This window comes from Triturus cristatus, chromosome 6, assembly GCF_964204655.1.
Source record: "Triturus cristatus chromosome 6, aTriCri1.1, whole genome shotgun sequence".
Classification (NCBI taxonomy): Eukaryota; Metazoa; Chordata; class Amphibia; order Caudata; family Salamandridae; genus Triturus; species Triturus cristatus.
Window position 1 is genome coordinate 1,465,670,368 of NC_140589.1, and position 18,302 is coordinate 1,465,688,669.

The window sequence follows — 18,302 nt, forward strand, 5'->3', positions numbered from 1 at the left end:
GGGGAGAGGATAGTTTCTGGCAACCTTAGAACATGACAACCCTGATCCCTCAGGATTGTGGAAACAATGTACTACTTTTCGCTCAGTCTCTCGTGCTCACTAAGTTTGTCTCAGAGATACACAGAATAAACAGTCTGGGCGTTTCAATAAGGATTTAATGAACAGTTGTTATTCTTGTGTAGAATATATGAGCTGCAACAACCATTAGACAGTAGCAGAGATATATGAAGTACAGTGAATATAAAAGGATAGTACAGTTCTCCCATCTTGCAATAAGCATGAATAAATACATGAATATAAAATGCATGCTAAAAGTGCGGGTACTCCTACGATGCCTATCTAGATGTACCCAAGTGTACCTAGCATATGAGTAGGTGTGAATCCAAGAATCCCTCTAGGATTTAGTCGAACCCCATTACCTGAAGTGTGAGAATGTAGGAGTCCTTCATGGTCTTGAGATGGACACCCCGCGAGGGATGTTCAGACCGCTGTCAGCTGGAGCGCCTGCAAGCAGGAACCTCAGCGTCTCTGGTCAGTGTGTCGGCCTGGAAGTCTTGGTTCCCTCTAGCTAATACTAGCAAGAGGTGCTGTATTTATACAGAAAGTATCTAGGATTCCTTTGTCCCTTGTATTGTGTGTTATCCATTGTTGGATTTGAGGATGACGTATGAGATGAACCGTGTAAGAAGATATGGGGAAGAAGGTGGTGTAGCCCTGGCCTGGTTTCCAAGAACCTTTATGAATATTCATTCATACTGTGTGAGTCTATTGATGAAGTTATAGGACTCTATTGTTTAGGAGAAACCCTCCTCCTGCACCCAGGACTAGAACTAGGTAAAGGTTCAATCCGAAAAGGCTCGTTACAGTGTAGTGTAGGGGAGGTAATGTAGGTGAAGGGGTATGATGTTAGGGTACCTATATGAAACATAACATCTGTGCTTAATATGAAAACTGTCATCTAGGGTATCATTGTGCTATTTGTGTGGGGCAGTTCCATCTGGTTCATCACACTACAAGAGGATTTTAAACATGGAAGACCGGAAGTACAGGAAGCCTCAATGACTGACCAATAAGCAAAGACTTTTTTCGTTTCAGATTTTTATGACACCAGACTTTGCCTTGGAAGATTCCTCAACCTTTAATGCGGTTTTACCTTGGTCCCATTTTAGTTCTGCTGGAGGTAAAGGAACCCGTGACACAGCTTCATCAAAATTGCTTCAGGAAAAGGTAAATGTGGATCACATTATATTTTTTAACTGGGTTTTATATAGTGCGAACTTGACCCAGTATCGGGTATCAGAGCACTTTACATAGCACCGGTACAGTTTCCTCGTCCTGCATTTTGTGCACCACAAATGTCTTTTGAAACAAAAACATTTTCTACCACTGCAGCTTTTTCAAATATGGTAATAACCCATGAAGACCTATTTTGTTTCATATAGAAGTCAATAATATACACTTAAAATCCTTGGAATCCTGACTATGTAGATTTTGTTTACTGATTTAACCATTTATCCAACTGAATTACCCTTCCTGACTAAGGGGTTTATTGCCACTCTGCTCATTGTAATCTAGTCATTTAACTCTAAATAGACACCCAGCACCCTCTTGAATTAATTTTTATCTTTAGTTTGTTCTGGACTTTGAGGCGTCTATAGCATTTTCTACATTTGGAACACGGTCCAGTTTGTCTGATTGACGGTAATTTAGTTGTTTGATGATGGTGCTTGATTTGTTGCAATGCCAAAATATAGAATTATCTTAAATAAGCACAAAGGAGTGTTTTTTTTTTCTACAGGGGCTGATAAACATACCCTAATTAACAGCACTTTGTTGATATTGCTGCAGTGGCCATACTCCTCGCTCAGCAGTGAAGACACTACAAGAGAGATAGGCAGACAGCCTTTAGGAAGGCTCTGAATATTTTCTATTTTAACACACGGAGGCCCTTGTTTGCAGAACTGTGTAATTCCATATTTGTCTGCTAACCTAGTTACCAGCTGACATGCTGAAATACTGAATTCCAAATGTTTCCTACATTTGCATTTCAGATTGTGAAATTCTCAGGTTGGAAGTGGTCCGGAAATGGAAATTACTGTGAGAGTTAGTTGCTTTCATGGAAAGCATTGGCAGCAGCTTCCTTAGTGGAATTTGCCTCAGCCAGAGCTGGCTGTTTAAGGTAATAAGGTGATTTTGAGAGTCCTTGAGTCCATTTACCAAACCCTGGTTTCCGATTTTCATGGGAATCGGACTACTATTCATGCCACACAAATAAAATGTGGGCTTGTCTGACAGAGAGGTCTGTTCACAACCTTGATGATAAGAATCTAACACCATTATCTAGAGAAGACTAAGCACATCAGGAAGACAAAACAATTGGTTATCACCCTTGGTCCTGGATTACCAAAATCCAAGCCATTCTTTACTATATAGATGATTTTATACTTTATACTTTATACTATATAGATGATTTTATACCTAACCCCACTACTTCCCAGATGCAGATTTCAGGCATTTCTGCACAACCTATATGTCTAATTTGTCTACTATTTTCATATTTGTGTTACTATAGCGATTCATACCATTGCTTCTCCTAAGAGAAGATTATGATACGAATATTTATGAGTGTTTGTTAAGATACTATGATAGAAAAGGAAAAGGTACTTGCTCGCATTTCTAGTTCTCCATCATGAAGATCTTCATCTGTGTCCTAATGCCCTCCTCCTCGATGAAATGGATGCTATGGTAATTGGCTAAGAATTGGGATCCTGCTTTGTTGTAAAAATAAATGCTGCCTCTACACTTTAGCAATCTTTTATTGAGAAGCTGCTGTCCACTGTGGGCTCGCTGATGCTATCACTTAAGTAATCTACATATAGAGCCCTCCCAGATTGCCGGGTCGGGGACGTTGACATCAAGTGTAGATGTGGCAATGAGGTCCTAAGGATAAGATTAAAAGAACATTAAAAAATAGTCAATAAGAAAGGAGTGACACAAAAATGGAGTTTGAAATCAGTATTTCACAAGAAAATCATAAAGGTTTATTAAACTTTTTTAAGGCACAATACAAAAGGCAAAATGTATCTTAGTTCAATAAATCAATCCTAGGACATAGGAAAACAATTGCCAAAAAGGGTGTCGGCAATAGAAATAAAACCAATTATGCGCAAAATCAGAGAAATAGCCAAGTCCAAAATATGTAAAATAACTTCAGAGATTCGGGAGGCATCCCTAGTAGAAACCAAAAAGATCTGACTCACCCCCAGATTCAGGAGTCTTTTATAATGAATTTCACCATTGAAAGCAATGAAGAACTGCGCAGTAAGCATCAGATGAGCAAATGTATCCTTTCATTAGCAAATCACAATTCAGAAATGTAAAACGTCATGTAGACCCAATATGTTAATACTAGCACACTACATGAATATTGGTTCTCCTCATCTGACCGTATTATGGTATTGGAAGTGGCAAAGCAAATGTGTTACAATAAGCAGTGGAAAGACTCAGATGTTCCGTCTACAGCATGGAACTAGGAAGCGGCTTGAATGTAACAAAGGCTGTCTCCGGTGTTCTACGAGAACGTCTTTTCATTGGAAAACAAACGGTGCACATTTTGATACATACAGTGTCAAATGAGGGAATAAACACAAAAAATGATTATTATGAGACAGCAGCAGCCTTCTTCTCCAAGATTGATTCGAGACCTAATTTAGCCAAGGCATGAAAAATTTATTTCTAAACCTCTGTGTTTTCCTTTAAATTGTAATAGATGCATATTAATATGCAGGTATAATTAGAAAATAACTCCCACGTTACTGTGGGAAGCATAATTCAGTTTTTACTATCTGAAGCTACTGATCATCTCACTCTTTTCCCTTATCCCTTTTAAATAGCACTAGATCAGTTAGTTTACTCTAGATCAGGTAGTTTATTTTCTATATCAAATATATATGATATGTCTGTAGATGAATATATTTAATTTAAAACATTTTTAAATAGTGGTTTCTCTTTACCTGGGCACGATGGAGAACTAGACATGAAAGTGACTTTCCTTTCATTTAATTTTCTGAATGATTAAGGTCTGTTGGTATGCAGAGTTTAACTAGCAAAAATGGCATATTTTTGAAGAGCACAAAGCAAATGAATCCTGAAATGTTTTTATGAAATCTAGGGTCTTCATATCAGTAGGTCCTGCTATTGAGTATGTGCATACCTGTGGACAGATTGAGATATTTGTGTTGCATAACTTGAAGAGCTGCGGTGGATAGCCCTACTAATTAAACTTTACAATATGGTGGGCAACCTGTTGACATCAACAGGTCATCCAGTGCATTATAATATAGTTGGGACGCAGGGGAAAATCTTCCCTCGTGTAAAAAGTTCCTTTTTTTTTGTTTAGTTGGACACAAAGTGTGCTGTGGTCGCACCGAATAAAATGAAAGCTAATTGGGCCTTAGACATAGTCTGCTTTCACTTTTGATCAGCACCAGGGAGCATAACTATGTCCCCGAGTATCGATTTCTCCAGAGAGGTAGCACTTGAAAGGGGACAGTGTCCCCTTTTTAGCGCTGTTGTTCCCTAGTGGATCCTTGCTTGGGAAATCCCCCCTCCGAAGGTGATCCTCAAGCAGGGATCAACACCACCAGACACTAAGGAAAACTGTTGGGGGGGGGGCATTCTGGGCATGCGCCAGTGCTCCCCCTGCCTGGGTGCTGGAGAACGGGGTGTTTACCTCCAATCTCCCTATCTGACCCCCAGTGTGGGTGAGGGGGGGGAATCAGGAAGTCCACTAAACGGAGTTAAAACAAATGCCAAAAAAGAACGGGTAAAGACAGACTGCTCAGACATCAGGATGTGCCCACACCCAATAATGGGCCCATCAGTATTTTTGCCCCATCCCCCCCTCAGCCCGTAAGAGTGGAAGGGGGGATTTAACCCCCAATGCGTCCTTAGGGGGCAGAAATCCGACTTGACACTAAGGCCAATTTTCTGTTTAGGTCCATGTATTGGGTTTAACCCCCACTGCTAAAACCCTAATCTTTCTGCCTCCTTGAGGCCTAGAGGAGCTCCATCCCTGTGTGCAAGTGAGAGGAAGTTTAAATTATTTTGGTTGTAGTTCTAATGTAGGAACAGGGTGGGTGATCAGTTTATTCCCAATTGCCTTTCATTTGTCATTGTGAATGACCTCACTGTTCTGGCATTGGGACAGCCAGCAACCAGGGATCCATACACATCCTACACTTTTGTCAAACCTACGTACCCAGACAAATGAAGGGTGCTGAGGCTTGCATGTATCCCGCTACGTTTTTCAACCAGAATGCCTTGCAAACCTCACACTTTGGCTAAAATTACACATTTTCCTCATATTTCCTTGAGGGAAAGTTCCAGAATATGCAAGGATCCACAAAATTCCCACATCCAGCATTCCCGCATGTCTCCTGATAAAAACATTTCCCCACTTGTCTGAGTAGGCCTATTGCTCCTGTTGCAGCCACAACACCCAGATTATTTTTCTTTATCATCATACAAAATGCAACACACAGTCCTTGAGCGTGATCTTTTCCTCTGCATTATCTTCATAGGTCTGTATGTGATTGTTTCTAGCATCTAATTTGAGAATCTCTCTCTAGTTAAATATCCAAAAGAAGCCTAACCCAAATTGTAATTTCATTTTGAAAGGAAAGGGGGATTCATGGATAATAAGCTGTTGTACTATATTGCCTAGATTGATGTAATATTCCCCAAAACTACCACCATCTGCTGGCAAGCAACATGAGACTCTCCCTCCAGTCGGTAACAGGCAGTCCAATGCCTTCTAGTACCTTCAGTGTATCGCCGCTTTCTCCCGAATTGAATATTTTTTACACATGCAAACTTTGCACTTTTTATGCCTATCTCTTTGGAGTGCTTTTCAGATTGAGCACCCCATCTCACAACCAAGAACAGAACTTAAGATGCAACTTTCTTTTATGTTTTATTGGCATTAGAAGAAATAAACATAAGGGAAATGTTTTACCTTCACAAAAACAGTGGAGGTTTCTTTAGAAGAAAGGTGTTTGCATTATATACATATGTGCTAATCAATCTATTTTTTTTTCAGCTGAGCCATTACCTGGATATTGTTGAAGTCAATATTGCACACCAGATTTCTTTACGTTCAGATGCATTTTTCCATGCAATGACGTCTCAACATGAACTTCAGGACTACCTCAGAAAAACCTCTCAGGCTGTTAAAATGCTTAGAGACAAAATTTCTCAAATTGACAAAGTAATGTGTGAAGGATCGTTCAATATTCTCCGACAAACAATGACTAGAAATAACTGTGTTAAGGTGTACAACAAACTCAAGTTAATGGCCACAGTGCATCAGACGCAACCCACAGTACAGTTATTGTTATCGACTTCTGAATTTGTTGGTGCGTTGGACTTGATAGCCACTACGCAGGAGGTGCTGCAACAGGAGCTTCAAGGCATTCACAGTTTCCGGTAAGATACATTAAAGTGGTTAATGCATGTGAAAACTAAACTAGGCTTTGGTAGTTTTTTTTGTTTTTTTGCTTGAGTCGTTGACAGAGGGCACAAAGATATCTTGTGGGAACTAACAGGTAAATAAGAAATGCGAAGCAATATGTTCTGGTAAGAAAATTATTTGGACATCTGATAGGTAAGTAACTTGTAAACTATAAATAACTATTTATTTACTGTATTTGTTGCTTCCATCCTTGTCAGATCTGCTAATACATTTTAGCACAGTATAATAATTAGACTCTTTTCCAATGTTGAATAATGTGAACCTTAGAAAATAAGGTTTGCAGAGCAGTTTAATTTATTGAGCTCTTGGGAACAAAACCTGCTGTCAATGTACAGGGACACAAGTAATTCCTCATTGCTATGTAGCACTTATTAACAATAATAAGCAGCCAGATTTGTTTAAGGTTTGCAAAAACCTATTTAAAAAAATGCATGTGTACAGACCTGAATGAACATACATACAGGGCACACAATTGTTTTTAATCTTCTGTTCTTATTATGATAATAGAGGACTGTGGTAATCTTAAGTGGTTTAAATGTGTGCAGAATCCGTTACAGTTGATTGGTCTGGAAGGTATCTAGTTAAACTCTGAGGCTATCCATTTGGGTACTCCTCAAGCTCCAAATATAGCTCATACAACATGGAACCAGCAGGTCATTTTACTTTTTTACTTTTACTCTACTTTTTTCCTTTACCAGATAGGGCACATTAAAAGGCTAGTGTTCTAGCCCCAGATTTCTTACCTTTGAATTTCCCCAGGTGTTAGACTGGATCCAGAAGATTTTTCGTGATCAGTACCTATGTGCACCGGTAGGTGAAGTTGGCCAGCTCCGTGTGGCATCGTCTGCGCATGAAGTAACGTCTGCGTCACCTATATAAGCGCCATCTCGACACGCTGTCAGTTCTTTTCTTTCTACACCAGCCAGTGCTGATCCGAGAAGAGCTAACCCTCTGTCAGTCTTTGATGGAATGTTTGTGACATTTTGACTTTTTTTAGGTTTTTTTCCACCTGCTGTAGTGAGGATGTCATTGAGGAAAACCGGTGTTAAATCCAGTGCCACCTGTCACTGCGCCATGTCGATGAGGGCCCCACACCTAGTTTGTTTGGGATGTCTAAAGCGCGACTACAACACCAAGTCGTGCTCCAATTGCCGGGTCATGGCGCCGAAGGATTTTAGGGAGCAGTCCCTGAAGCTGCTACCCTGACTAAAATTGTGGTTCCTGCTTATGACAAGGTGCATAACTCTGCCAACCACAAACCGAATTTCTAACTGGCCTTGTATAGCCCTTCTACCTTGTCAACAAAATCTGCTCTCAGTCTTGCTCTTTGCGGGGTCCTTACAAGGAATCCTCACTCTACCTGGTCAAACATTTTCTTGGCAATGAGAGAGAAGGCAACTTTACATCTTCATCACTGCAAACCTGCTAAAGGAGGTGGAAAGCATCTTCATACTATCACCGGGGGAATGTGTGAGGCACAAAACACACCTGCCTGAGATGAATCAAGGAGGGGGATCAGTGTGCAGAGCTTGTTAGCCAAGGCTTTTGGAAGCATTTTCACGTCCTTATTTAATAGTGAAATAGGATGATAAGTGGCTCTTTATAGTTGATAGAATGATAAATGGCTCTTTGTAATTGGTTCTTGCCTGGTTTCATGATAAGTGTTATTATATCTCGATTCAACTCCACATGTAAATGCCCACCTTAAAAACACATCTCGCAAGAGGCTCAATATCTTGAACTTGTTTAATTTGTAGTGTTCAGTTGGGTAACAGAAGTCCCTTAGTTCCTTCAGAATTGAGATGCTCTAAAATACTTTTTGCAAAGATTTTTGCTACGGAATTTAGGAGAGCAATTTACTGATACCCACTACACAACTAGCAGGAACCCTTTTTTATAAATAGGGAGTATTGTACTATAGAACACAAGAAATAAATATTGCCAGTTTTGTAGCAGTGCCTAAACTAAGGGGCTAATAATTTGGCCCGGAGTTCATGATCCTTTTGTTTTTTATCACTGAATTCGGTCTGGTCCCAAAAGCAGCTGCCTCCTTGACTGTAGCTAATTATCTAATTTAATGAAGGAGGACCCAAGAGACCATCCGAAGTCCTAAATATAAGAGAACGGTACTTCCTTCTCCTGAATGGCTTATAGATTTTATAAATATTGCATCTAGACCTTGTGTGGAATTGATGTCAATGAATAGGATGCCTTAGATCCACCTTTAAAATATATTATCCACCAGTATTTTCTGGATTTGTTTTACACTGCAGCTTTGTGCACGTCAAATCATGAACAGTAAGCCTGTCTCCTTTTAAGGGCTACTTGGTATCTTGCGTTCCTCTTCCTCGAGTTTCTGATAGATTAGCAAGGAACATTTTTGGACTGCCTCCAGGTTAACCTATTTGTTTCTGCTGACAGTTTCCACTCTTCTCCATCCCTCTAAATACTCTTTTGTTCCATTTATGTATGTTGTTGAACCTCAATTGATACCACAAAACTAGGCATACAAACCTTATATGCTGGAATGATAATCTTCTCAATTGGGCAAAATAACCAGGCGAGTGATTTAACAATTTATGAAGACAGAATATTTCTTCGACTCTAATGTGTATGATTGCATTACTCTTGGATCAATACATGCCCACTCTTTAAATTCCAGTTGGCTACTTCTTGAAGGCAGAATGCTAATTTATTGGAAACATGGGTGTTCGAAAGAAACTGTAAAGTTTCATCGGAGAATATTAGGTAATTATTGAGACTCCATTAGGATTTTTGTGAGTTGGTTTTGTGGGGAGGTAATCTTCCAGAATGCCACGCACTATCACAGTCCCCTGAGTTTTTCAAGAATCCTTAGCCCTCGTTTGTCTCCAATACTATTCTTGGGAAACGGTGCTGCTGCAAAAAGCCTGAAATATTCCATTACACGCTTTGAACTTTATAATACATAGTTAGATATCTTGGCACCCGACTTGCTTTCTCTGTTTGCGTTAAATACATAATAAAGTCGCAAATTGACAGTTATAGTGCATTTTAATGAGAACCTGGGGACACGTAAATTATAAAACGTAGCCAAGAATCAACCTGATTCATTACAGGCTTAATAAATCAAACCTTAGGTCCTGGATTTCATTGCTAGGATGGATGAAAATTTCCTAAATCTGCATATAATCTACTGAAATGAGAAAATGGTGACAGATTATCCTCACATTTCCTTACATAAGATATGAAATTTATAAAGGACGGCTGATAACCCCAACAGTGTCCTGACACTCCAGAAATGAGCAACAGCAGGAGAATAATTACTTCGTAATCATCTTCTTGAACTGAAAAGTGCATCAGGTGTTCCTGATGTAGGCAGGTAAAGAGTTGCAGTGATTGGGCATGAGAATGAGCGACCCCAGTGGAACTCCACTGAAATTGTGCTACAACAAGATTTCAGCTGGATATACAGAACTTGCTCTGGAACTACACATGCAAATGGCTCATCAACCAGGACATATAATAGTGGGGATAGCAGGAAACCTTTGCTGGTGCCTCTTTTAATGTCCAGTGGTTCTGATGCAATATCCTCTCTGTCAGGTTAGTATGAAGCATTGACACTTAGGATAGCAGTTCCCTTCCAACGCCCAAGCTTTTAAGGGCAGCCAAAATGTATCACACACACAAAAGGTGATGTCAGAAATGCTTTCAGAAAGTCTAAACACTGGCAATCGTTCTAGATAGCATTCCAAGCCACCTCGGATTCGACCCAGCCATATTCAATTAAGTCTTGGTCCTGTTCCAGTATGAACAGTTCATCTCGAACTGCCAAGCCATGTCCTCAAACTGGTGTATCTTGGTTCCAGTTGCACAGTGAGCAAGGGTCATGGACACTTAGGGCATTACAATAAACACACAAAAGGTGATTGGAAAATGCTTGCAATAAGTCTGACCACTGGCAACGGATGGATCGATGAACTGTTCCTATGAGGAGCAGGGTCGGTATTGATTTGCTGGGATGGGCTTTGCCTAGAATGACACAGTGGGTCAAAACAATGGGTTGAGCTGCTACCCCAAGCACTATTTGTATGATTCTCCAAAATGTATCCCCATGCAAGCAAGTCAAAAGCTTCTTCCGCTTCTTTGAATCCCACAGCGGCCTTCACTTCATAGGTCAATAGATTCACAAATGCAAAAAGGTGCGTCAATTTTATTGTAGTAAATTCACAAGCCAAGAATATAACTAGACTGGTTGTGCAGAACAAGGCTTGGCATTGGTGGAAGAAGACGATTGGCAATAACCTTATCTAAGATTTTAGTGTATATGTTGAGAAGAGACCGTGGCCTTGAAGATGCACAGAACAGTATTTTTTTACCCTGTTTAAGCATTGAAATAATAATTTCCTCTCAGGGATGGTTCTTCATCAAATATAGCCAGAATGTTTGTTGCTGACTCCCCAGTTAACAACTTATAAATACCCACCATGAGACCGTCCGCTCTGGAGGCTCAGCAACTCCACATCTTACTGATGGCTTTCTTGATCTTACCCTTCATGAGAGGCCTTTTTAACTGTTCTCTACACTCATTCTACAACCATGACATTGTTAGTCTATCAGAATATTACAGAATAAGAGTGTCAGAGTGCGAAAACTGCAGAGAATAGAGATGTTCATAGTACTTCCTAAAAGGGGTCAAAACACTTGGTTATCATACAGCATAGAGTTGTCTGAAGATCCTGTAACCTCTCCTTAGGTCCCGACCACCGTGTTCTTCCCCAGAAAATTGACTTCTGTTCGGTGAAGTAATAAACTCCTGTAGCTTAGAATAAATCCCACCAAGCAATCGATCATTTCTAACTGTGGTATGATGCAGTGCCAACTTTTCTCTAGATATTCCAAACTACTACAGATCAACTTTAGGACGTCTGACCATTTATTGATACAGACATCTCGAATATATGTTTTAAACGTGTCAATACTATAACTGGAGTCTGAGCACAGTTTATTACTGAAGTAGTGTGTTGTAGCTTTGCAATTTCAGATCTGAAGCCCAGTCCAAGTCTAGCAAGCTCTCAGAAGAAAAGCTTGAAAGGCGGGCACACTTAGTCCATGCCAGCACCTCCATTTCCAAGGCACCTGGTACATGATCAGAGAGCCGGTGCAGGAGAGTGGCTTGATCACGTATAGCGGAGCCAACATCCCAAATAATAATCCCGAAATCAATACCGGGGTACATTTTGTGGATTTAGAACTTGGCGATGCAGGTAACCTAAACACCCAATGATCAAACAAATCATCCTTCAGGACTATAGTAGCAGATGGCCTCTTGGAGCATCTTCTGATCTATCCAGAACTGTGCTAAGGATAGCATTGAAATGCTCACCCCATATCACAGTCTGGGAGTCAAGAGTTTTATATGTTTGCAGATCAGAATAAAATTGAAGGCATTCGAAATTTGGGCCATTAATATTGATGATTTTAAAGGACAACCCGCATAACTCCTCCTGAACAATCACAAGCCTACACTCAAAATCCTTAACAGCCTTGGCCATGCAACAGGAAACTCCTTTGTTGTCCACAAAAGAACATCCAAGTATGGGTGATATAGGAGACAAATCAGCAGCAACCACCCAGTCTCCCTGTCTGGACCCTTTTGTTACTATGCAGTGTCAAGTGTGTCTCCTGAAGAAAGACAGCGTCCACTCTTCTACTCAAATAAGCTGCAACCTTCCTGACTAACAGTGTGTCATTCAGTCCCTGCACATTCCAGATCAATGACTGACACATCAACCCATGCTACAATCATTTCATTCCTCCTAATGAATAGGAATGGGAAAGTGGATGAACAAGCACCAATACCTGTTCTCGGATATGGCTGTTACTAGTATGGAAATGACACGTGCCAAATATAAATGACCCAAGAATCTCCCAAAAACATTCCACCACAATTCCCTCCCCATCTAGCAGTAGAGTTGGCCCACCCCAAAAGAAAACAGTACCATATAGATTTTACTGTACACTAATTGCAAAGTGGAACATGGTATGGGCTTTAGCGGCCAAACTCTTTTTATTTTTTTTTTATTTTTTTTATTTTTTTTTTTAAAGTTTTATTTATAGAATTTGTGCATACAACATCCAAAATCAAGGCTACGACAATGCAAAGCACGACACATCGTACATAGTGCGTAAGGACGGTTGGGAGCAGAAAATCAAAGGAGACCAAGTGGAAACAGTATTAGCAACGCAGACAGTTGAATCAACTCAATGAAGTGACACAGGCAATTGTACAACTGTGGGGACATCCCAGGGGCTGCATGCTATACGAGACCCCCCACCCGTCAGCCATCCATCCACATCAACGGTACTCCCATCCATGCGGAAACCACAGTGCGTGGGGGGGGGAAAGAGGGGGGGGGGGGACCCAGCGAGCCCCCGCACTCAGTGGCCTAAGCCGGCCTAACCTCCAGCACATGGGGGGGGGGGGGGGGAGAGGGGGGGGAGGAGAGGAGAGGGGAGGGGGGGGAGGGGGAGAGGGGGGGCCCGTACCCTATACTACTCTGGCACCGCAGTGCATTCGGCAGGTACTGCAGCTGCGAGGTAGCACCGCAACGGAGCCCATATGTCCGCAGGTCGGGACGTTGTCGGCAATAGCTCAGAGTACGTGCCAATCTGCTCCTGACAATAAGTGAGATCACGAATCCATTCCTTAAACTTGGGGGCCCTGCCTCTACCCCATCGACAGGCGACCCGTCTTTTAGCAAGTAGGAAGGCAAGCGCAATAAATTTTCGGTGCACCGCACGTATGGGCTCTACGTACCCCAGCAGGGCAATAAGGGGAGTGGGCTCTACCATGGAATTGATCATTTTAGAGAGTGCCTCGCACACTTGACACCAAAAGCGGTGTATTGCGTCGCATTCCCACGCTAGGTGCAAAAAATCTGCTCCCGGAGCTCTGCATCTCTCACAGCGGTCGTCATCTCTAAGCTGGAACCGGTTCAACCGCGCTGGGGTGTAATACAGTCTATGGACGTATTTATAATGGATTATCCTAAATCTACTGCTAGCAGATATGCGTTCCGTCTGAAGCAAACAGAATTCCCATTGCTTATCCGTTAGCGGGGCCGGCAGATCTTGGTCCCATTTAGTTCGAGCAGCCAAAGATGGCGCAACCACGGAGGAGTGCACCGAACGGTATATTTTAGAAACGAGTTTTTACGGGCCATCGTCCCGTAGGATGCGTTGTAACGGTTCCAGAATCGGGGGCTCATGTGGAAAGTCTGGTAGGAGCGCCCGCAGCCCCTGTCGGAGCCGGAGATACAGGAAAACGTCAAGGGGAGAGGGCTGTATGCCCGCATACAAATGATCCATGGACCGGAAGAGGCCGTTATGGAACAAATCACCCCACGTCGAAACTTGGATGGTAGGTAATAGTTTCCGAAAACCCGCCTCCTGCAATAGGGGCATGCTAGGGTGATAAGCCAGGGGCAGGAGAGGCGCGTACTGCATGCCCAGGCCCATCTTAGCAGTCAAGTGATTCCACGCAGTAACCGTGCCAAGCAATGCTGATGGCGGCTTATCTCTACCCGTCACCGGGATGTACAAAGCACCTTCTATAGGGATCGGGTGTGCAAGCCAGTGCTCAGCAGCAAGCTGGGGCATATACCGAGGCTGCCTCATCCAAAAAAAAGCGTAATGCGCCTGGGCTGCATGGTAATATAATTCAAAGTCGGGGATGCCGAATCCGCCCTGACTGAACGGCTTAATGAGGATCTCCCACTTGAGACGAGGCGCCTTGCCGCCCCAAACAAGCCGTATGAGTTCTGTACGCAACTGCCGGAAAAAAAAAACGCCCGGGTGAAAGGGAATATTCAGGAAGAGATACAGCAATTGCGGCAGTATCACCATTTTGATCAGTGATGATCTGCCTGCCATGGAGAGCGGCAGGGTATTCCAGCGCGTCACACGCTCCGTAATGCGCATAATCGCTGTGCCATAATTAGCCCGCATGAGCTCCTCCCTGTTTTTCTCCACTTGGATGCCTAGGTATTTAAAGTCGCCTTCACACCAGGCGAGAGGGAAGTCCAGGTCGAAACGTCCGGTAGAGGACGTTAAGGGGAGTAGCCGAGATTTGCTCCAATTTATCTGGACCCCAGAAAGCTGCCCAAAACGGATAAATTCCCTGAGGATCGGATTGAGATTTACCTCAGGATTCCGCACGTAGAGAGTGATATCGTCCGCGTACATAGATACCAAAATCTGTCTCTGAAAACATCGCAACGCTTTGTCGTTATGGTGTTGACGCAATTTCGCCGCCAGGGGCTCCATGGCAAGAGCAAATAGCAGCGGCGATAGAGGGCACCCCTGCCTGGTGCCCCTAGGTATTGAAAATGGAGCGGACAGCCGGCCATTCACCAACACTTTGGCAGAGGGGTCAATGTATAAAAGCTTAATCCATGAAATGAATATGCTGGGGAACCCCATACGCTCAAGGATTTGGAACACATAATCCCATTCAAGGGAATCGAAGGCCTTCGTGGCATCGAGGAAAAGCACGGCCATTGGCAGGTCATCATGCACCGAATTTAGGATGGAAAAGAACGTGCGCAGATTGTGGGATGTCGCTCGACCGGGCACAAACCCAGCCTGGTCAGGCAAGATCAAGTTGGGAAGTAGGAGGTTGATGCGAGTTGCTATCAGCTTAGCGAGAATTTTCACGTCGCAATTGAGTAGAGAGAGCGGCCGGTAAGAATCACAGAGATTAGCCTCTTTGCCCGGTTTAAGTAGGGACGTGATAAGGGCCATACGCATGGATGCAGGCAGGCTGCCTACCTCCAGGGCATCCTCATACACCTCCCTCAAGACAGGCGCCATGAAATCAATATATGTCTTATAAAATTCAACGGGTATCCCGTCCAACCCAGCAGCCCTGCCAGAGCGCATGTGCATAATGGCTTCCCGCACCTCGTCCAGTTGGAAAGGGGTGCTAAGAAACTCCCTTTGCGCAGCACTAAGCCAGCCAAGCGAGACATCCTCAAGATATTCATGCAAGTTCAGCGCTCCAACCCTGGTCGATGAATAGAGACTGTGATAATGCCCAACGAACCTATTAAGGATCTGTGCGGTGTCTCTATACAGTGTGCCATCTTCCCCTAAGAGTTCCACCATAGTACCAGATGGACGCATCAGCCGTACCGTTGCAGCCAGGGCTTTGCCTGGCCTTTCGCCTTCGCCATAGCGGCGAGCGATCCAGTGTTTGCCTCTAAAGTTTGACTCTCTAGCGGCTTCCGCTGTGTATTCAGTAATTTTCTCGCGAATGCTCGCCAGTGTAGCATCGTCAGGCCTGACCGCCAGCGAAGCTTCAAGCGTCCTCAGGTCCGCCTCCAACAGGCGCAGCCACGCCAGTATACTTTTCAGCACCCCCGACCCTTTGGAAATGCATATGCCCCGCAACGTTACCTTAAATGCATCCCATATAGTCGCAACATCTTTTACTGAGTCTTTGTTGCGGCGAAAGAAGTCCAGACACTCGTCGCGTAGCTCTTCCTGAAACAGCTCGTCAATCAGCATCGTGGGCTGAAGACGCCAGGCTGATCGTGGAGGGCCAAGGTCAGGAGCTCGCAGGGTAACCTTAACCGGCGAGTGGTCAGAGAAGGTACGGGGGAGATGGCTCGCCTGAGTAAGCGCCGCAAGAAAGCAAGGGGCTAAGAAAACGGAGTCGAGCCCATGATTTCGCCTGCGCCGTGATGTGCGTACCCTCCTGCAAAGTAGCGTGGAGGTGTCTCCACGTGTCAATCAAGTGGTGCTCTTCGAGTATTTCTAAGAGCGCTCTTCGGGACCTAGTAAAGTGATGGGGAGCAGGGTGGGACCTATCTATCTGCGGATCCAGCGTGGTATTGAAGTCACCCCCCCATATTAGATGTTGTGGGCCAGCCCCTATTATGGATGCTTCAAGGTCTGTGAAAAACTGCGGGACATCTATGTTGGGGGCGTAGCAGCAGACTAGGGTAACTGCCACATGACCAAGCCTGCCCCACATCAGACAATATCTGCCCTGGGTATCACTCTTACAGCCAGCCAGAACAAAGGGGGTGTCCTTCTTAACCAATATCGCCACACCCCTCGAGTATGAAGAGTAAGAGGAAAATGCAGTGCACTTCGCCCACCGACCCGCGAAGGCTGGAACAGCCTGCGCCCCAAAGTGAGTCTCCTGTAAGAAGGCTATGTGTATGGTATGGCGGTCTAAATAAGAAAGGATCTGTCTCCGTTTCCGTGGGTCTCCCAACCCCCTAACGTTCCAAGACAAAATGTTCAGATCAGTGTCTCCCATACTCAGTTTGTTAAGAGGAAAGAAACCAGGCAAATCGGTCGAGGACCCATAGTTTGGAACCCCACCCATGGGCCACCCAACAGCTGTCCTCCGCCCTGCACGCAGCAAGCAAAGTGATGCATCTCATGTCGCACTAACGGTCTTTTATGTATTCCACGAAGGTAATAGCCCAACGGCTCAGAGGCTAACAACCTCATGACATTGTTTGCGCACAACAATACAACAATCCAACCAACAAAAACAGTGCCCGTCCCCCTCTCCACCCACGCCTCAGCCATGTATTTCGATTCTTGTGCAATAGTGGTCTGAACCAGCAACATACGAATACATAGCATGTAAAAGAACAATAAAGCAGTGGCAATGAAAGGAGCGGGGCCGCCATATAACGACGTGGGCATATATCCCATGTTCCCTCCCCCCCCCCCCCCTGAAGCACCCCCAACTTGCCAGAAAATACATCCCACCCTCCACCCAAAGTTGCCACTGAACAGCTCAACAGGAGCAAAGAAGTCATATCGTCCATTGGGGAACACCCATAGGGGGACATCCTAAGGGCGCACCTACCCACCCTCTGCACCAACCCTCAGCTCAGCCAGAGGGATAGGGGGAGGGTGTTGCCTGGAATATCTTACCAACCGCCCGCCCGCAACTGACCAGTACCACTCCATACAGCCAGGGCGTCAACACTAGGGCATACTCGTTGGAAGGGTCCTCAGACGATCCCTCTGTCCTCCACCTTTAAACCTCGCAGCACACATCAGTAATCAATTGAGTGAAAGTTATTGTTCGTCGTCTTGGACCAGCTCATCCCCAGCTCGACGCCCAGCTTGTGCAGTTTTCAGGGATTTCAAAAAGTCATCCACTTGTTGCGGGCTGGTGAAGAAATGTTGTTTCGCCTGATGAGTAACTCTCAGCTTTGCAGGATACAGCAGAGCATAGTCAATTTGGAGGGCTCTCAGTTTCTTTTTAACATCCATGAATTTACGATGCTGTTCCTGTACAATAGGCGTGAAATCCGGATAAATGGTGAAAGTGATGCCATCATAGGTGAGCTGTTGGTTTTGGCGGGCGGCTCTTAGCGCCGCGTCTCGGTCTCTATAGTTTAGAAGCCTCGCAATAATGGGCCGAGGCGTAGCCCCAGGCTTGGGACGTGGCCCGAGCGACCGATGTGCCCTCTCGACTATGAACTGCCGGGAGAACGCATCAGCACCCACAGCGGCAAGGAGCAGTTTCTCCACATACTCTTCCATGCGGCCCGTGTTGGTGGACTCCGGGACCCCCACCACGCGGATGTTATTGCGCCGGCTGCGGGCCTCTAACTCCTCGTTCTTCGCAGCGATAACTCTCAGCACGTTATCCATTCTCGAGAGTTGCGAAGTATGGGAAGCAGTGAGATCATCGCTGTCAGAGATCCGCCTTTCAGCCTCTGCAATGCGGTCTTCATGAACATCTAACTTTTGC

General features: G+C 44.2%; 1 protein-coding gene across 5 annotated transcripts in view; it reads left to right on the plus strand.

Moving 5' to 3' along the window:
- Positions 1-18,302, plus strand: part of VPS54 (VPS54 subunit of GARP complex) — a 541,872-nt gene that overhangs the window by 142,839 nt on the left and 380,731 nt on the right. For all 5 annotated transcript variants that reach the window (XM_085612543.1, XM_085612546.1, XM_085612547.1 and 2 more), the window contains 2 exons: positions 1,096-1,227; positions 6,101-6,486. In XM_085612543.1, the coding sequence (XP_085468669.1) occupies positions 1,096-1,227; positions 6,101-6,486 (518 nt within the window). The remainder of the gene's footprint in view (positions 1-1,095; positions 1,228-6,100; positions 6,487-18,302) is intronic.